The sequence below is a fragment of the Anomaloglossus baeobatrachus genome, chromosome 2, assembly GCF_048569485.1.
Source record: "Anomaloglossus baeobatrachus isolate aAnoBae1 chromosome 2, aAnoBae1.hap1, whole genome shotgun sequence".
In the NCBI taxonomy this organism is placed as follows: Eukaryota; Metazoa; Chordata; class Amphibia; order Anura; family Aromobatidae; genus Anomaloglossus; species Anomaloglossus baeobatrachus.
In genome coordinates this window covers 609,368,906-609,390,790 of record NC_134354.1, presented here as the reverse complement: position 1 = coordinate 609,390,790, position 21,885 = coordinate 609,368,906, and the positions used below count along the sequence as shown (strand labels likewise).

General features: G+C 42.0%; 1 protein-coding gene across 2 annotated transcripts in view; it reads right to left on the bottom strand.

Annotated features, from left to right (window-relative positions):
• The window catches only part of DIAPH3 (diaphanous related formin 3), a 979,498-nt gene that overhangs the window by 321,302 nt on the left and 636,311 nt on the right, over positions 1–21,885 (bottom strand). For both annotated transcript variants that reach the window (XM_075336836.1, XM_075336837.1), the window contains exon 23: positions 13,361–13,484. In XM_075336836.1, the coding sequence (XP_075192951.1) occupies positions 13,361–13,484 (124 nt within the window). The remainder of the gene's footprint in view (positions 1–13,360; positions 13,485–21,885) is intronic.

The following is a 21,885-nucleotide window of genomic DNA, read 5'->3' as shown; positions in this document are numbered from 1 at the left end:
TTTCTTCTGCGCTGTTTAATGCCAAAATGGATGTGTTCTTCTATTCAAGCAAAGTCTATGGGAATTTGGGTTTCTTGTTCACACTATGTTGTTCAAAATGCTGCCTTTTTGAGGCAGAACTTTGGTCAAAAACTCAGCTTTTCAAAGAAGCAACATGTCAATTGTTTTTGCCATTTGGGTTTTGCACTGCAAAGCTGAGTTTTTGACCAAAGTTCTGCCACAAAAAGGCAGCATTTTGAACAACATAGTGTGAACAAGAAACCCAAATTCCCATAGACTTTGCTTGAATAGAAGAACACATCCATTTTGGCATTAAACAGCGCAGAAGAAAAAGCAGCAAAAAAGCAGGTAAAAAGCTGGTAAAAAGCAACGTGCGCACATACCGAGTCACGTCCAAGGTGCACCACACGCCTTGTCCAAGGTTCGAACCGTCATACGTTTATGTGTGGTTTCATGCTGGGAACACCTAACATACTAGATATAAAAATGACAAATGACAGATGTGCCTGCCCTTTCAACATGTCTATTACTAAATACTGGCATTTTATTCCCCTAAAACGGTCCATTTTGCCGTTTTTTTCATTATTCGTCCTGAAAATCTATTAATAAATTGAAAACAGGACGTTATCACTTACAACACTGTCAAAACCTGTATAGTGTTCCTCCAATTATACCAATGTGAGAAACCAAGTGGTTTTCCACAGCAGCATTTTACAGAATTTTGGTTGCTGACAAAAACAAAAAAAAATAAAAATCAGAAAAATCTGGAAAAGTTTGCCAATCTACTTCATAGCAGGGACTACATGACAATACCACTGCAAACGATCAACAAATACAGGGGCAGTGGTGTAAAGGCAGCGCTAGATCGTGGGAGGGTAACAAGTTCAGAGGGTTATTTCATACATTACAGGGCCTGCAGGCTAAAGTTAGGTGAATATTTATAGATTATGTGCACCCATTGCATTTTTTTTTTCACTTTTTTTCATGCATTTTTCCTTGCAGATTTTAATCAATACTGAAGGGAGAAAGCATCCCAGAAAAGTCTATGAGAATCATGACTTGCTGTGCACATGCTGCTTCTTTTTTCTTGCAGATTTTGTTGCCGAAATGAAGCAGCATGTCAATTGTTAGTGTTTTTTTCTGTGTTTCCATAAACCCCTGCAATGTTTATCGCTACATTGGATTATATCGCACCACTTTGCCTCACACACCGTGCATACAGCATGGTGTGAGACGCTCTCCATAGCTCAGTAACCCAGGGTCATAATGTTGACAACCCAGGGTTACCATGGCAGCAATCGGGTTCCTGTGATTGCATTACAGGGACTCGATCGCCAAGGAGAGGTAAGAGTTTCCTCTCCCTGCCTCCTGAATGCTGCGATCGTATTAACCGCAGCATTCAGGGAGATAAACTACCGGGAGCAGGGTGGGAACTGCTCCGGGCAGCTGTAACATCAGCCGGATACCCGGCGGTGATTGCGGGGCTACAGTGCCGAAACCCCTGCGATCATCATAACAAAAAAAAAAAAAGTGTGAAAAAACATGTGAAAAAAACGCACAAATGCAATAAAAAATGTGCGCTTTTTCGGCTTTTTTCCTACCAAAAACATGCTTTTTACCTGCAGAAAAACACAGTGGAGCAGTGTGAAGTTTCAGCAGGAGCAGCAGGGAGGAGGGACAAAGATGTCCATAAGGCTAGGTGGGTGGGGAAAGAGTTGATCAAAACAATTTTTACATACATTATAAAAAATATACATCCTTATTGGCTCTAAAGTATTTGATATACACAGTTTCTGTTGTGAAATCTGGTGATCAGTCCACTTTAAGTTTCACTCAGGAGCAATTTTATGAATTGCAACTTAACATACTCTTTAATGGATAAACAATTGTTAGCATTAGGGAACAAGTGTCTAAAGCTACCAACGAGACTATTAATAAGTGTACGGCAGCATGTCTGCTTGGTTATTTATGAATTATACCACAAGGTCCCATTCCCTTTGTAATAAATATGTGCTTTTAAAACTATTAATGCACTTTTCATGGCCATGAGATAAAATATTAATTGCTGAATTATGAATTATTTCAGATGCATGTTCAGATACAATATTTAGATTTCACATTTATCTGAAGCATTAGGAAACCTTCTGACCTTTCCATTTAGTATAGTCTCCGTCAAATACTGCTGAAGTTTCAGTTTCCTGGAAAACAGATCTTTATTGTTCTCTTTGGTATTATTTTGACAACTCGTGTTTTGCGATCCTCCATCATTCTGGCAAACATTTCTTATATTGTTTCTATCTTTCAGTAAGATTTGGTACCGTACACTGCAGCCAGCCAAAACTGATGATCTGACACTACACCAATAGATCAAAAGAAAAAATACTTAAAGACATCGTGGCTGGTTTATACAGGGCTATTCTGTAATAAGGTCATTTTAACAAAAGATTTTGCTACAGTATTTTGCTGTGGATTTATTATCAGGATTTTGGAGCAGATTTCCGTACAGAATACTAAATAACATTTAGGTTTATGAAGAAATTCCACATCCAAAAACCACAATAGACAAAGTTTGAGTATGCTGCAAAGAATATTTCTCCAGGTGTAAAATCATTTACCGAAATTTTCCCCCAAATGGGTTGATGATGATCCAATCAAGAAAGCGCACCCATCACTTAGATAAAAATCGCCCAATCAAAAGGACGCTGCACTGCGTATATACGAGGAAAACTATCCAATCACAGTGCATTATAATCGTGATGTCACCTGGCCATGATCACATGCCCGCAATCCCGGAGCATTGAGAATACTGACCAGTCAAAGTCAAAGAATGAGTGCTATGGCAACACAATCTCGGCATCATGACGGAACCAGCCACATGACCACATCGCAACAGCCGCTCATATCATGAGAAAAAGTATTGTCACCATAGTAACTGGTGGTCACGGGACCGCAATCCATTTGAGTGATCAAATGCTAAAAATCACAGGATACTTGACAAATGATCTAACAAATATACAAAAAGTTACATCACAAACCAGTGTAAAGGTCTGTGTTGAAGCAGGGAACAGGGGGGAGCACCAGCAGGTTCCATGCTCTCCGTACCTGCCAGCCTCCTGATACTTGTTTCTATCCAGTCTTAGAACAGGGGATATGGCGGGGGCTTGCAGGTAGGAAGAGCGTGGAACGCAGCTTGTTTTAAGACTGGATAGAAGCAAGTATCAGGTGGCTGGCAGGTAAGACAAGTATGGAAGCGGCGGCCATGCCCCTTTGTTCTAAGACTAGATAGCAGTATCATGGGGCTGGCAGTTAGGAAGATCATGGAGCCTGCGGCCATGCTCCAGCTACACTCCTCTATTTTCTGCTGCAGTATAGAGCTTTAGACTGATCTGAGACGCAACGTCCCATACGTGAGTATGGAAGGGGTGAGGAGCAGCTATTATATTGATTTACAAGTGACCTAACAATACTAGAACTGCAGTGGCCAGCTCGTATGAGTGTAGAAATAGTACAAACTTTTTTTTTTTTAATCTCCCCAGAGTATCCCTTTAAGTCTGGCTGACCAGTACAGACTGGAGGCAATGGTGGAATGGAGCAGGCCTTGATGCACAACAGGTGGATAAGTAAGGACCACAATAGCAGAACACCAAACAAGAGAAGCAGGTAACAGATGAAGCTGAGCCAGGTGTATGAATACACATAGGAACAGTATTGGTATAGTAAAGTAGTATCTTGTGGCATGGAAGCAGTCACAAAAATGCAGTCTAGTATCTTTCAGCAGGGAATTGGTTAATAATGATGTAACAAGTAAATGCAGACTCATAGCAAGGCAATGGTTAATAACAGCGATGTAACAGAAGTAAATGAAAAACGGAAACACCTTTAAGAGTTCTATAACCTTAATTGTAGAAGCAAGATGAGAGCAGGACTAAAACCAATTGTGAAGAGTTGATCATTTGTGTGCGGATTGGTTAATGTGCACAACGCCTAGTAAGAACTGTCCTTGTAAATAATACTGGTTGTAATATCATAGACAGGAAAAGAAATAGAGACAAAAGACAACTGACAGTAACCAAGTAAACAAAACATCCTGACCAACTTGAGGCAATTGTGAACAACGCTACTGAATACTCAAATACCAGAGACCTTTGCCAGAGGTGGCCTTAAAAAGCCTAGGGTGAAATTAGAGAAATTTTGAAAAAGTTTGCCAGGTTACCTGAGAAGCTCGACTTGGACCACCGCAAAAGGAAGCAGCCATAAGAGAAGAGAGTCAAACATGGCTCTTTTACCAGAATCAGTGAGTTTAAGTGTAACCATTGGAATTTTATTTCATACATCAAAAGCACATTTGAAAATAAGCAACTTTGTAATACTGATTCTCTCTGTTCAGAATTGATCAGTCATTACCAAAATTCTCAATTCTGAGGTAAAATCTGTATTCAGTGAAGACTTCCTCAATACTGAGCTAGGAGATGGCAGTTGTTGCTGATGAGCTTCTGGGTATATAGTAGAGGGATGGGGTGGAGCTCTGCATATGGCTCCTCTCTCTGTCTATAGTTCCTCCCATCATAGAATCTCATCAGTAACAACAGTCACCTCCTATCTCAGTAATGGGCCCCTCAGAGTTTGAAACAGAATTAAGAAAATGCTTGGCATATCTCCTGAGTGAGATTTGAGCATTAAAATGTTTGTTTTCATTTTAGAATCCAAATTAGTAGAAGGGGTTCCGACAAACCGTCTTACAGTATATATCCAGGATCAGAGGCTGCAATTATCTTGACAGGAGGCATGTATTGAGGACCAGAAGACATAGTAAGATAATATGAAAAACACCTGAAATTTTAACATGGTAGCGTATCTTCAAACAGTGAGTATCCTGATCAATTTCCTGAATAATCTGGAATGGACCGATGAAAATGGGAGCCAGTTTCTTTTGAGACTTTCATAAATGAATGTTTTTAGTGGAACACCAAACTTTATCACAAGAAGAGAGATTTTGGGAACAGCGACAGTGTTCATCAGCACTCTTCTTCCCTTTGGCAGCTGTTGCTGCCAAATTGGATTGCACCTCACTACAGAGATTACAAAAATCCTGTGAGATACTATTCACAGTAGGGAGTTGAATTTTGGATGTGATTGACAGACCGACAGCAAGCCCTGGCCAGATGACCCCACGTCACCTCTTTTCCATCTTGGTAAGAGGTGACGTGGATTCATCTGGCCAGCGCTTGCGCAGAACGGTGGCGGCAGAAGGGAAAGCGCAGGCACGAGATTATGGGCGGGTACTTGCTGATGAAAATCACAGCACCGCCCATAATCTCATGCCTGCGCAACACGTCACCAGCGGTCACACTGTGCAGTCCCGCTAGAGTGGCACGGCGCATGCGCGAGACCTGGGGCACACTTGAAGGCGTCCTGAAGTATGAAATTGAGCGATGGGGGGACGGTGTAAAGCAGCAGGAGGCAAAATAACGGACACCAGACAGCCCGCCCCCGTGTACAATTTACAAGATTTGCATAGGAAAAGGTACAACTTGATAAACTATTTATTTTGGTCTAAAAGGGGGCACAATAACAATAGGAACCTTGCTAGAATGCAGCCCAGGAGCTGCAGAAGGGGAATCTTTTAGGTTTAGTGCAAAATTTCTGCTGACAGGTTCCCTTTAAGAAACAACAGATTGTTATGCACAAAGACATTATTCCAGCTTGGCACAGAGATGGTGGTGTCAGCCTTTTCCAAACAGAACAGAAAGTTGGTGCGATGTTTTTGAAAATCAATTAGGCTGTTACCCAAATAAATTAAGACATACTTGTGACGTCTCAGCATCTGGTCATTTGGGTAAGGGAGTGAACTGTTCTTAATTAGGCCAGATGTATGGTTACCTTGTTAAAAAAGAGAAGTTAGCTATTGTGTCATGACTGATTGGAGCCCTATTGACTGTAAATGTGGATTGTCTGAGCCATTCAGACTACATAAATTTGAGGAAAATTACGCAGTCAATTGAAGTAGAAATCAATGAGCGAGCAGTAATCTCCACCAATCTTGTAAGAGAAATGAGGGGTATAAAAGGGCCTTGCTTCTGTCGCCAGAGAGATATTCTACATGACGTCAGCCGAGGATCTTTGGTTCAAACTGGGGGATCACAGAACTGCTTCAAGATTCACTCTACATGATTTCAGTTTAGGATCCACGGTTCCAGCTGAAGGATTACAGAACTGCTTCACTGCTTAATGCTGAGCACACAAATTCACTTGGAGAACCCAAGTAGGGACAATTCGGTCGTCAGGCTACATATCTTGCTGTGCTCGGTTTTCTAACTTGCCGCTATCGTCTCAGGGTGTCTGGAATACTTTGCCCTGGAAGCCCCTAAGTCACAAGGATTCTAATCCCTGGAGGGTCAGTGGATGCGTTAGACTGTGACTTATACCATTTTGTGTTCTTGCTGGGAATGTACAATTTGTTTTTGCATATTGGTGAACCAATAAAGTCTCAACACCCTGTGTTGTCTGAGTAGTGTTTTGCCCATGAGGAAGGAGTAAGGGTGTGCAATGGGAGGAGCCTTGATCCGTGCAGTCTTGCTGAAGACCGTCAAGCCAGCAGACGAGATCACCCACTGACCCTAGTGTCTCCACAATAAAGATATAGTAGATCAGAAAAGATTTCATTATTGAAATATGGGGTCTTTTGGCAGACGACAATATCTTCCAGCTAATTGACATGTTTTCCTATTAGTCTCTCTGATTTTGTTTCTATCTAAAGGATTTTGAAAAAGTTCTAGAATACAAGACATAAGAAACTTCAGCTTTTTTATGTGACCTTTGAAATGTTAGTTTAAGTGGATAGCAAAAGAGAGCAGGGCGTTCAGCGAAGATGGCAAATCTCTACAAGCAAGTTTGACTTTTATCCATCCATGCAGGGATAGAAAATTGACAGGAGAGCACCATTATTCAAGACCGATTCTGACGACAAAGTACAGAATTGGATGGCATATCGTTACAAAGTTCTAGCCGGAGTATAGAGTCAAGCTCTAGATTGGACATGAGTTAGCTCACTCTTTGGAAAGCAGCCAGCAAAAATAATGTGGGTTCTCTGAAACATAAGTCTGTGTGAGCAGAAAGAAATGGAGGTGAAACTACTGCAGATGAAGTCTTGATAGCTGAATCAATGAGGACCAGGGCATCCTGGGATCTTTCAGAATAATAGCAATTATGTAACAAAGAAGTAGATGCAGTCCAGTATCTTTCAGCAGGGCAACGGTTAACAGCTGCACTAGAACAGTGAAGTAAATAGGCGATAAGCTTAAAGAGTTGCATTACTTTGATTGCAAAGGCCAGGTGTGAACAAGATTAAAACCAGTTGTGAGACATTGGTAACTTAGCATTGAAAACATCTATTAAGTTATACTGAGCAGGGAAATAATGCCGGTGATAGCATGGAAGTCAGGAGCCAAAGAGAAGAGATGTTAGAAACTTGGCTTTTTTTTTGCCAACATAAGGCAATTATGGATAATGCTATCAAGCACATGACCTTTGCCAGGACTACTGCACAGTAAGGGGGCCATAAGAGGCGGGAGCCAGGGCCAGCGCTTTTGTCAGGACAGGTAACAGCTGCTACTTACCCTCTTAATTCCTATAGCCAAATTTTTCCTAAGTATTGACATGGTGTAATTTGTCATGTGGTAATGTTCATTTGAGCTGGTATTTATGTAATTATAAAACGTTTCTAGGAACAGATATATTTTTATTTTGTCTTGACATATATAACAATAGAATCTGAATATTTGTTTATTTTTCTAGTGACTATAGGTAATGTACTAATAAAAGAAAAGTTAGATTTGTTTTTCCTACTTTTAGCTATTATAGGCTTATTTATGGCAAAAGAAAATTATCTGCGTTTTAAATAAAGACCTCAAAATCATTTTTTTGTGCTTCAGTTTTATACCGTGATCTGAAGAGTATACAATATGGAGACATTCCAAATAGGACCGGGGATTCTAATTAGTGTCCTTCAACGCTGGAAAATCTAATGGATAAATTGACCATTAAACAATATCCCACTTTTTGATAAAGTATCTAACACAAAGAGCATCTTTCCTGTTCCGGATTTCCTGCTGGCTGTTTTTGTGAGCAGTCCGTCTTTTAAGAGAAAATCATTCAGCTTCCCCTCATTTAGGAATAAATGTACAGACAGATCCGGGCTTCTCCATGCTGTGTTGGATTATCTAACCTTTATATCAAACATTCTTTTTCTTATTAATTTGCTGGAAAATCTGTTTGCTTCAATGTGTGCTTCTCTAATTAGTGAGATCATGTGCTAATAACATAAGCCATATGCAGGTCTACAGCTTCTAAGCTATTGTCTGTCTACAGAGATGCATCACACTGTAGCAGAGAACAGAAACTTCAAGTCTTAGTGGAATATAAAGGGGGCAAAACACTGAGAAACTGTCACTACTGTCAAAACCAGTTCAAGTAACAAAAAACTGTACAACTTCTGTTAGGCAATCTAGGAGAAAACAAGTGCTTATAGATAATGAGCAAAGTGGAAGCAAATGAATCTTAAGCTGGTTAACAACCACTTATGCCTTTCACATGAATATCTCTTTCTGTGTATTAGGCCATGTTCTCACATGCAATATTATTGCTTTTTTTTTCTGCTGCAATATTTCTACAATATATATGTACTCTGATGAATGCATTCTTGCACATTATTTTTAAATATTTTCCCTTCTAATGCGATCTTGGTGCATATTTGATATCACTTTTTTATGTTTATAGTGCGGAAACACTAGGACTCTGCCCTTCAGAATGTAAGAGTTTTTTTTCTTTTTAACTGTTGTTTTACCATGCGTTCCACAGAATCCACTAATTAATACATACACAGTTCAACAGAATCTTTAAACGCACAATGGGGAGGAGTTTTCATACAATCATAGCACATCATTTGATCTATTAAACAAAGCATTTTCTACATAAAAAAACCTGCAGCATTTGCAATAAGTAGGAAAATGGCCTTGGATTCTGCGCACAACAGCAAAAGCTGGACATTTTCTGTGGGTTGGCAGATGGAGAACCTGCTGTGGAATAGAGTTGCAGCAGAGATTCAGAAAATTTTAACAAATCTCATCGACATGCAAAGAAGAAAAGAGTGCAATTAGAATGAAAATTTTAAATACACAGAATAGCAATTCTTTCTGCAGATTTCCATTGTTGATCTTAGGGTCAGCACACACGGCAAGTAATACGGAGCAAGTGAAATGCGATAAAAATAAAAAAAAAAAATCGCATTCCACTTGGATCAATGCTTTACACGCATCGATTTATCGTGCGATTGCATGTGCGACGTGACACGCCCAGATCGTATTTACGATTTGCCGGTATCGCTTATAGGTTATTTGCTGTAACACGTAACGATCTCAAAATTTACGCATCAGCGATCAACTATATATTGTTGGACCCAGGCGGTCGTTTGAATGTTGTTCGATGTTGGCAGGGTGTCAAATGGACCAATATGTCGACTGCTTCCCCAAAACGAACATTTTTTTAAAAACGAACGACGTGTCATGATCCACGATTTTCATCCTATTTGCGATCGTTCAGAGTCAATCGTAGGTGTCACATGCAACGACGTCGCAAATGATGCCGGATGTGCGTCATGGAAACAGTGACCCCGGCGATATATTGCTAGATAAATTGACGCGTGTAAAGCGGCCTTTACTTTATGGGGCAGCTTTCATGAGCAATCGTTCTCTCAACCCTAATTGGACCGAGAAAACAGTCATAGCTTACTGCGGGTGGAATGCAATCTTGTTCCACTCGCACCCATTCAAATCTATGGGCGAGAAGAAGAATGTATTGCTCTCGCATTACACCGGTGTAACACGAGAGCAGTGCGATTCTCGCATCAGCCAGCAACGGAGGAGATACTGAGATAAATCCCTCCCTCCCCTTCACAGCGCTGGCCCTCCCCTCCGCGACTGTGGTCTGATCGCACGCTCGGACCACAGTCGCATAACACTCGGCTCCTGCTGTGCTGCGAGTGTATGCAGAGTGTCATGCGAACAGTCACAGTAATTCCCATGTGGCCTCAGCCTTACGGAAAAATCCACTTAAAATCTTCCTTTGCTGTGCGGTCGTGCCCTTAACTGTCCATAAGACTGTCTCAAAACCATTTGATTTACATTATTCACCTAAAAATCATTTTGTAATTGCTCCAATAGTGGAGTTATGCGCAGCTACTTGCAAATGTACAGTACCTTGGAAAATTTATTCCATGTGACCTTTTCAACATTACAGCCACAACCTTAAATGTATTTTAGTCTGGTTTCAGACGTCCGTATTTCAGGTACTGGTGACATCTGTTTTTAAAACGGATGTCACACGTACCCATGTTATTATTTGCTGTTAATCACACGTCCGTGTTTTCACACGGACCGTGTGACCTCTCATGACCCAGCACGCACACACGCAGACATGTCCGTTTTTCTCCGGCAGCATGAGTGTCACACAGATCGCACACTGATGTGATCCGTGTGACATCAATGTGACACGTACCGGAAAAAACACAAGTCTTTTTTAATATTTTTTTTTTATATATTTACCGCTCTCCAGCGATGCTGTCTCCGTCTCTGCTGCCTCCCCGCTCCTTATTGCCGCTCATTATACTCACTGAATATTCACTGCAGTGAGGAGCTGGAAGCAGGAGCATCGCCGGAGACTTCAGTGCCGGGGACCGCATCGCTGGGTGAGTATACAGCAGTGGTGTGTTCTGTGTATCCACGTGAGTCTGTTATGTGTGTATACATATGTGTGCTCAATGTATACGTGTGTGTGTGCATATATTTACATGTATGTATGTATGTGTGTGTATATGTTTATGTGTGTGTGTGTGTGTGTGTGTGTGTATATGTTTACGTGTGTGTGTGTGTGTGTGTGTGTGTGTGTGTGTGTGTGTGTGTGTGTGTGTGTAGAACCAGGAAGCCAAAACATCGCAGGGACAGCATCGGGGACTCATCACAGTTCCCAATGAACTGTGATGAATCCGTGAAGCTGTAGCGCAAGTGTCGTGGAGGTCATCAGGATGTCATCAGATTTCGCTTTGGAACTCCAATGACCTCCTGGATGTCACTGTGCTTGCAGAATACTCACCTGTCCTCGGCGGTGCTGTGACACACGTATGATACACGTGTTACACACATATGACACACGTATGACCATAACCATGCGTGTGACTGATACCTGATTAAACACTGATGTCTGAAACCGGCCTTATTGAGATTTTATGTGATATACCAACACAAAATAGCAAGTATTTGTGAAGTGTAAAGGAAATAATATTGTGTATTCTAAATATTTAAAAAATATCAAAATTGTAACATTCATCTGTATTCAGCCACCAAGTCACTACTTTGAATTTGAATTTTGCCAATTCTTCCGTGCAAAATTGCACTCGTGCAGTGAGATTGGATAGAGATATCTGTGCACAGCAATTTTCAAGTCTTCCCACAGATTCTCAATGGGTTTTAGGTCTGGACTTGTACTGGGCCATTCACACATATGAATACACTGTCATCTAAACCGTTCTATTGTAGCTTTTGCAGTATGTTTTGGGTCGTTGTCCTGCTGGAAAGTGAAGCTACGTCCCAGTCTCCTGTCTTTTGCAGCCTCTTACACAATGTTTCTCAACTCCAGTCCTCAAGACCCACCAACAGTGTATGTTTTCCTTAGTATTGCCCAGGTGTTGGTATCCTAACCTGTGCAGGTGATTAAACTATGACGGGGCCATACAAAGGAAATCCTGAAAACATGCACTGTTGGTGGGTCTTGAGGATTAGAGTTGAGGAACTCTGCTCTAACAGGTTTTCCTTCAGAATTGTTCTGTATTTGGCTCCATCAATCTTCAAATCAGCTCTGACCATCTTCCCTGTCCGTGCTGAAGAAAAACCTCCCCACAGCGTGATGTATCCACCATTATATTTGACGGTGGCGATGCTGTTTTCAGGGTTATGTGCAGTGTTCATTGTTTGCCACACATAACGCTAAGCATGTAACTCAAAAAGTTCTACTTTGGTCTCATCTGACCAGAGCACCTTCTTCCACATTGTGTCTTCTAGATGGCTTTTTGAAAACCACAAATGAGACTTCCTAAAGCTTATTTTCAAAAATGTCCTTCATCTTACCACTCTTTAATAACAAACAGATTTGTGGTGTATATGACTAACAGTTGTCCTGTGGAAAGATTCTTCCACCTGAGCTGTGGATTTCTGCAGTTCATCCCCAGTGGCCATGGGTCTCTTTGTTGCTTCTCTAATTAGTGCACTCCTTACTTGGAATGTTAGTTTAGGTTGATCGTCATTTGTTTGCAAGTCTGCATTTGTGCCGTATTCTTCCATTTTTGGATGATGGGTTAAACAGTGTTCTGTGAAATGTTCAGAGCTTGGACTATTTTTATTTTTAAAATCCAGTCATATTTTAATCTTCTCCACAACTTTATCCCTGACCTGTCTGGTGTGTTCCTTGGATTTCATCATGTTGTTTAATCTTTAATGTTCTAAAAAAAAAAAAAAACAACAACCCTCTGAGGCCTTCACAGAACTGCTGTAGTAGTCCTAAAAAAACATTACACACAGGTGGGCTCAATTTACTAATTAGGTGACTTGTGGAGGCAATTTATCATTCAGGATATTATTTAGGGGTATCTGACTACAGGGGGGGTGAATACAACTACACATCACAATTTGTGGATTTATATTTTAAATGTTTAGAAACCATGTAGCATTTATGTTCGATTTCAAAAAAGCTTCCTAATTTGTGTTGGTAGATCATATAAAATCCCAATAAAATAAGTTTAAGATCTAGAAAATTATGGGTAGGAGTATGAATACTTTAAGGCACTGTGTGTGTCACACTGTGATCCTGCCTTCTATCTGTCCTACCAAGTTCAAACCTACCAAATAACTGTTAGCAGTCAGTAAAATCCCCAGACAATCTTATCAAGTGATATTGTGACTTAGTATTTTTCTAGTAAAAGGCTATGCTATATGAATTTCATATTTTATATGGCTTAAAAAAGAAATTGAGGCTTCTAAACATGCATGGGATCAGTGCTTATTCCAGTGTTTGTGGAGGACATACTGAATATTGTGGCATTTTACACAAAATACTTTCATTCTGTCAAAACTAGTAGCCTCTGCTTTTGACGAAACCTTTTACTCACAGCATGCATCCTTTTTGCTGCCAAAGCTTTCGAAGCATAAACGCTGAAAAATACACAAAGGTTATTGCAAGAGATATAAAATGCTAAGTAAACCTTGAGTTCATTCAGCCAGCCCTACATAAGTTGTGTGGTTGTCAAAAGGATATGGACATCTTAGCCACAAACTTGTCATGTATGTCGTCAGATTGGGGAAAGGTCTCCAAATCAGTCTCAAGCTGCTGAAGCTGGCGTTCCATTTGTTTCATTGTCTTTTCCAAATTTTCTGCAGAAACTAAATTAGACAAAGATAATTTAAATTAGGCACAAAATGTAAAATGCCACAATGCTATAGTCACACAACGTTGCGGCTTTTTTTTTATACAAATGATGTAGATATTCAAACACATGGCTAAAAAATTCAGTATACCAGATATGTCACATATGCTTATAAAAATTGTAGCAGCGTGACATGACTAGTCATAAGGGTCCCACGTCAGTACAGCCACCCTTTAAAAAGGTACAGTAAATTAAAAGGTTATAAACTCACTAACTTATACTAATTCATTAGTGAGCAACAGGTTTATTAGTAATACAAGCTCACAGCTATACAGAAGGCAAAAATGACTCCAAATTTACATAAAGTCTTCATTTGTAGCGGTGGGTAGTCATGGCTAGGCCCAGTCACTGTTCCTAATTACCCACTTTGTCATCTCCAGATGTTTACAAGGATTTTTTTATATATCTTGAGTATATTAAAGTTTACCGTCTGCTTATAAGGTATATAAAACCACCCCACAATTAGAACAATGAAATTGATCGCCCTTAGGGATAGCTAGGCTCCATCTAGATACCTACAAGTTTTTAAAATTTAAGTCAGATGACACACCCACCTCATTAATTCATTGCAGTATAGCACCCTAAGAGTGTGGTCATAATGAAAAAACTCCACCCGCCAGTAGAGGTTAATGGCTACATATGGCAATATTGCCGCATTTCATGTCCCTACCTTTAATGCGGGGCTCAACATGAGCCCGCATCTTTCCCTGCACATGTCAACTGATCTGATCAGCCGACATGTCACCAAACAGCCACAGGTGGATTGAAGATTCACCCACAACTGTTAGCCAATTAAATCCCACTGTTAAAATCTGAAAGCGGTAATTAACACACGTCTGCGAGGACAGCACCATTCCATGCTCCCGCTTACAGCCCCATGACTTGAACGCAGGGTGAGGGTGCCGATGGGTTGTCAGGACAGCCAGGGAGGGGTCAGCCGATGATCCCTGTGTCTGTCATGACTATCTTCCTGTGAACGCTGGCTGCAAGCCAACATTCATAGAAGATTATGATTTGTGCTATACAGAGCATAGCTGATGCATTGACTTCCAGCTGCACTGCTCTATATAGCACAAGCAATCTGCTGAATACAAAAACAAGTTAAAGAAAAAAGTTTTTAAAATTTAAAAAAAAAAACGAAATTCAAATAAACCCCCTTTTTTGCACCGCTGAAAATAAAACAAATGAAAAAATACACATTTGGAATTGCTGCAGAAAGGTCTGATCTATCAAAATATAAAATAAATTAATCCGATTGGTAAACGGCGAAACAAAAAAAAACCCCACAATGCCAGAACTACTTTTTTTAGTCGCCACATTACAAAACATCATATCTACCAAAAACGTCAGCTCAGAAAGCAAACAATAAGAAAGCAAACAATAAGCTATCACACAGCCCAGATCCATACAAATTGTGAAAAAAGCATTTTATATATATAAATTATTTGTTTTTGTTTTTACACAAACTTCTAATTTTTTTTCCCCCCAATTAAATAAAAAACTATACATGTTTTGTATCTACATACCAGTACTGACCTGTAGCATCCTTCTACCAGGTCACTTTTAACATACAGAGAACATGGTAAATAAGCTCCCAAAAAAAAAACAAATTGTGGAATTGCACTTTTTTTTGCAATTTCACCACACTTGGATTTTTTTTTCCCCATTTTCCAGTACGCTATATGGTAAAATTAATGGTGACAGTCAAAAGTATAACTTGTCCCACAAAAAACAAGCCATCACGCAGCTAGACTGATGGAAAAAGTAAATAAATTATGGCTCTTGGAAGACAGGAAGGAAAAAACAAAAGCACAAATATAGAAAATTGCAAGGTCATAAAGGAGTTAAAGCAAAATTTGAGAGCCACTGGCTTGCATGGCTGGGCAGATATTTGGTAGCAGAGCTTTCAGTCGCCGCATTCGGCAGCACCTTGACAGTTTCAGTCATGAAGGTAAGGACCAAAGTCCTTTTATCACAGACATCTGGGAGTATCACCAAAGATAAATTACCAGAAATCATAAATATAAGGAAATCTAGCATGAGGAAACATTGGTTCCAATGTTTATTAGATTCTTCAAGATAAAAAAAAAAAAAAAAAGTTATCCAAATGTGATTATCCTGATGGATTATCCCCTCCGAAATGCATTGAATAAAAATCACTTGTCCAGGAGTGAACAGCAGAGCGGAACTTTAATTGTCATCCCTATTGTAGTTATCCAATCAGCCATGAGAAATCTAGTATAGAAGTCATATGCAAATCATTCTGAAAGTGCATTTTGGGGGGTGGGGGGTGTCAAAGATTGGAGAAAACCATAACCAGTGCATCCACATACCCCAGATACATGTGAAGTCTGATTTCCTAAACCATTCCCATGCTAGCTTTGTCACCACTGGCACAAAAATATGTTATTTTTCTTGGAGAACAGACAATTCTAATGCCATTCCAATAATTTTATATGCTGATATGTTCCCTTTAAAAACAACGCCACACCTGTTTATGGAGGTCATTATTTTTTCTTTAATCCTTGTCAACTTAAAAACACTGCAATTAAAAATAAAGGGATCGAAACAGTAAAGAATGGAAAACAGCACGCATTGTGACTTTTTGCAAACATACAGAATGTATAGGCTGGAGCAGTGACAATGCATCAGTCCTGGTTAGGAATGTAACGCAAGTCGCTCACTGCGGTCTGGTGCGCATGCCCGCTGTACCTCCACCTGCCCGCTGGGTCACACCACTGTCATTAGGGCGGTGCATGTGCACTGGCCTCTATAGAAATGCGCTGGCATCGCTGACGAGTGGCGCTTTCCCGTTCGGGTCGGTGGACAGCAGCGCGCATGCGCCGGCGTCAGACTGCAGGCGGCGGCCATTAGGCGTTCCCATCATATAAGGTGAGGGAAAAATCGATCAGCAATAGCCCCCTGAGGAAGCTTTTTATGCGAAATGTAAATAGGTGTGGAGGTAGATGCACCGCTGACCCACCAATTCTAACATGGGTAACAAAGAAATATGATATTTATATCTGACACTGAGTATTTACTAACTTCGCAAAGCCTGTTAGCAATGACAGACATCATATTCCTCATATGCTTATAATGATTGAGAGGATTTGGCATTTACGTTTGATGTTTTGAACCTGAGTCGCTTATAATGGCTGTCAGTACATAGATCTGCATTTAGTACTGTCTCAATAGTGACGAGATATATAATACTTACCACAGAATTTTACTATCATCTTTCACTATTGTATGTGAAACAATAGTTGAGTCCCTGGGTATAGACCCAATATTGAAGGGGATACCAGCATTTGGGAACATGCAGGTCCATGCCGATGAATGTTGAATGCACAAGCACACTTTATCAGGCAGCCCAAAGGTTCAATGAAGGTCTGCACTGACGCAATTCCGGAACCATAATATATATATATATATATATATATATATATATATATATATATATATATACACACACACATACATACATACTAGAAGGTGGCCCGATTCTACACATCGGGTATTCTAGAATTTACGTATTGTGTAGTTAATGTATGATTTTTGTTATTTATATATATATATAGATATTGTTGTGTGTAGTAACCAAGTGTTTGTGTAGGGCGCTGTACATGTTCTGGGTGTTGTCTGGGTGTGGCAGGGGGTGAGAGCGGTGTTGTTTGTGTGTTGCGTTGTTTGTGGAGCGCTGTGTGTGTGTGTTGTGCGGTTTGTGTGGGTGTGGGGTGTGTGTTTTGGTGGGAGGTATGTTTTGTGCAATGTGTGTGTTGTGCGACATGTGCATATATTTGTGTGTGCCACGCTGTTTGTGTGTTGGGTGTCTGTGTAGGCCGGTGTTTGTGGTTCCCAGTGTGTGTGTGGTGTTGTGCAGTGGGGGGAGGTTTGCACCCCCCATCGTGCTCCATCCCCCATGCTGCGCACCCCCCATCGTGCTCCATCCCCCATGCTGCGCACTCCCCATCGTGCTCCATCCCCCATGCTGCGCACTCCCCATCGTGCTCCATCCCCCATGCTGCGCACTCCCCATCGTGCTCCATCCCCCATGCTGCGCACCCCCCATCGTGCTCCATCCCCCATGCTGCGCACCCCCCATCGAGCTCCATCCCCCATGCTGCGCACCCCCCATCGTGCTCCATCCCCCATACTGCGCACTCCCCATCGTGCTACATCCCCCATGCTGTGCACCCCCCATCGTGCTCCATCCCCCATACTGCGCACTCCCCATCGTGCTACATTCCCCATGCTGCGCACCCATCGTGCTCCATCCCCCATGCTGCGCACCCCCCATCGTGCTCCATCCCCCATGCTGCGCACCCCCCATCGTGCTCCATCCCCCATGCTGCGCACCCCCCATCGTGCTCCATCCCCCATGCTGCACTCCCCATCGTGCGCCATCCCCCATGCTGCGCACCCCCCATCGTGCTCCATCCCCCATGCTGCGCACCCCCCATCGTGCTCCATCCCCCATGCTGCGCACCCCCCATCGTGCTCCATCCCCCATGCTGCGCACCCCCCATCGTGCTCCATCCCCCATGCTGCGCACCCCCCATCGTGCTCCATCCCCCATGCTGCGCACCCCCCATCGTGCTCCATCCCCCATGCTGCACACTCCCCATCGTGCGCCATCCCCCATGCTGCACACTCCCCATCGTGCTCCATCCCCCATGCTGCGCACCCCCCATCGTGCTACATCCCCCATGCTGCGCACCCCCCATCGTGCTACATCCCCCATGCTGCGCACCCCCCATCGTGCTACATCCCCCATGCTGTGCACCCCATCGTGCTCCATCCCCCATGCTATAATAGTTCTCCTATTATACTCAGAGAGGAGTATAATAGGAGGACTATAATAGGAGGAGTAGTCCTGGGGGGAGAGGAGTATAATGCCGGCTCCCTGCACATGTGTACCGGGAGCCGGTGTACGCTGGTAACTATGATTGTCTGGCGATGCGTGCGGAGAGCCGGGGCGAGCGGCCAATCCATGCGGAGGGCAGGGCCAGGCCGAGGCGAGCGACCAATCCGTGGGGGGGGCAAGGCCGCTGGGGAGCCGGTGTACACTGGTAACTATGATATACATCGGGTAACTAAAGGGACCTTAGTTACCCGATGTGTATAATGGTTACCAGCGTTCACCGGCTCCGTCACGATCCCAGCAGCGCAAGGTTATGTCTGGCGATGCGTGCGGAGGGCTGGGGCGAGCGGCCAATCCGTGCGGGGGGGCGGGGCCAGGCCGAGGCAGCCGCCAATCAGATGCTTGTCACCGTAAGGACACAATTTTGGAGCAAGACAGACAGACAGAATAAGGCAATTTATATATATATATATATATATATATATATATATATATATATATACACAGCTAACCTTTGCACTTTATTCACCCTGTGACTATCATCCTGTAAATTTCGACAGTCTTGTTATTATTGTTACCTCTGTTATTATCCACATCCAAAACCAAAGGAATAGCCAATTTGGCTTTACTGTTTACTATACTTCTAGGATTTGTATAATTTAACCAAATTAACAGCGTGTTAACCCTCCACATCCTTGTGTGTTTTGTACACTGTAACACTGCATTTTTAATGTTTTTTTGTATGTCTATCACGTACTGTATTAATTCATTTTTCTAAAAATAAAGTATCTATATTTGATATGCGGAATTACTCCTAGTCCTGTTTTTGTGAATACTATCAGTCCTGGTTAGACAGCTGCTTCTCGGCATCGGCTGATAAGTCAGATGGGTTTGTGTCCCGTTAACACACGCTGTCTTGCTTGTACCTCTTCACACTAATACTATTTGCAGGCTATCAGCTTTCCTGACGAGCTGCACCACCGGATGCATCCTTGAGTATGTTTACACAGGACAGAACATGCTTTTCACAAATACATCACACATGCATAATTTGAAGAATGTCAACAGTAAAGGTTAAATACACTAATAAATATTTATTTAGTTCATGGTAAATGCCAAGAATCAAATAATTCCAGCCATAGAAAAGATTAGCTGCTTATGGTTTAACGATACAAAGTCTCTGCAAATGTTACATGGAACAGTTTATATACGGTAATTAAAGAATGAAGTTGTGACAGCTAATTAACTGTTTAATTGCCAATAATCTTGCCTACGTTCAGAAATGAAATAGCTTCAATAAAGTCTGGACATCACAAATCAGTATTTGATGTAGCAGATTTCCTTCTGAAGCGAAGAAGATCTCGTTGCATTGGCATTTTTTTTTTCTACATTTTTAATAATCATGTGATATGCATCCAGCTGGTTACAAAACCATGTAGAAACCATGGCTGGCCAGTTAATACTTCACAGTAAAGAGGAATGGGAGCATAAAAAAGTTTAGCAAAATTATGATTTGTGCTGTCCTGGCATCCAGTCCAGTCCTCAATGGCAGCTGTACCAGGTCAGTCTTATCTTCTGATGACGGCATCCTTAGCCTCTGGCTTATAATAAGGCTATGTGCCCACGTTGCGTTCTATTACGCAGCGAGTAAGTCACTGCATGTGCGTCTTTGAACGCAGCCGAAAAGCTGCGTATTGAGACACATTGTAACTGCAGAATTCATGCATTCTGGATGCTTCCTCTGCCATGGAAAAAGCATCCAGAATGCACATTTTTGACAGTGCTGTCCCACTCGGCTCTGCTGCATCCCCATAGACATAGACCAGGCGGCTGCTGGCTGATATTTTTAGGCTGGGGGGCTCTCCATAACGTGGGACTCCCCATCCTGAGAATACCAGCCTTCAGCCGTGTGGCTTTATCTTGGCTGGTATCAAAATTGGGGGGGGGACTGCACTATTTATTTTACTGCACTACATAGACCCACCCACCGGCGGCTGTGATTGGTTGCAGTGAGACAGCTGTCACTCAGCATGGGGTTGCGTCTCACTGCAACCTATCATAGGCGCCGGTGGGCTGGGGAAGCAGGGAATACGAGATTGAATAATGAGTGGACAGCATTTTAAAAAGCTGGAGAAGCCGCCGCAGTGTGATAGCCGTGCAGCGCCGCGCCGGTGTTCGGTCAGTGATCGGTGAGTATGAGAGAGGGATGAGAGGGATATACTGACAGAGAGAGCGAGAGAGACCGACTGGCAGGGGGACAGAGAGACCGACAGACAGAGAGAGACTGACATTGCAACCAAAACGCACAAAAAGTAGTAACATGTTGCTTTTTAGAACACATCATTTTGGCAGCATGCAAATTGCTGCGTTCCAAAACGTAACGTGCGCATGGATTATGCACAATCTTCATAGATTGTGCTGGGGACGCAGGACGCATGCAGTTACACTGCAGTGCAATACGCAGCGGAACTGCATGCAAATACGCAACGTGGGCACATAGCCTATGGCCTGTGCCGTCATGATCTCGTGTGAGATCCTGTGATTAGGACCAGTGACTTGGCCTCTCCAGGCTTTCAGTTTTAATCCTTTCACCAATACCCAGTTGAAACAAAGTCCGGTGACCGACTTTCTCATAGTGAGAGTTCTTACTTTACTTTTTTATTTTGGTACTGACTTGTGCTCGCCCATGTTGGCCACCAATAGTTCTTTTACAGATGCATAAAAAGTAAATGATTTACTGATTTAAATAGCTAGGGAACACCTGAGCACCCACACAATCAATGTTATGAAAAGACATAGTCAAGATAAGATGTATTAGCTGAAAAAGCTAACTATACCCCTACCAGGCTCTCTATGTAGACAGTCTATGGATAGTGAGTTGCTCATCTCAGGAGGGAGGTAGTCAAACACAGGATAGCTTCCAACAAGTCACAGCAGTGATAATCAACTCATGATAAAACATTCATAAGAAGACAGCACACTGTGTGATGAGACACACACCGGAATTCAGTGTTTTAATCCCTATCTCAAGCTTTCCTTAGATTACATATCAAAAACCTGTTGACAGATTCCTTTTAAGGCCCATATAGAAGAGCTGATATTTGGGAATGAGTGTTTAGTCAATACAATTACAGAACAATTGTATTAATGATCATTCTGTGTTCACAAAATGTAGTTGGCTGGCCCTAACAGTTCATTAAACAACTGCTGGTAAGGCTTCTATGTATCTGTGCAGTGATTGTTTAAAAGCACCACTCCAGCGTTTAGTTTTTGTTTATTTCATGGCTGCAGACCAGCTTTAATGCTAGACCTCCTGTACCATGTCTTATTCTCACCCTCTGGCGACTTAACCTTCTAACACTACCATCAATCACGGGCCATTTGTGACCCACTGGCAATATTTTATTGCCAATAAACTCAATAAAAGTCTAAAAGAGCCTCATTCTGGCTCTCAGAGAGTTGCATTGAGAGCTTGTGACGTAACCGCTGAGTTTCA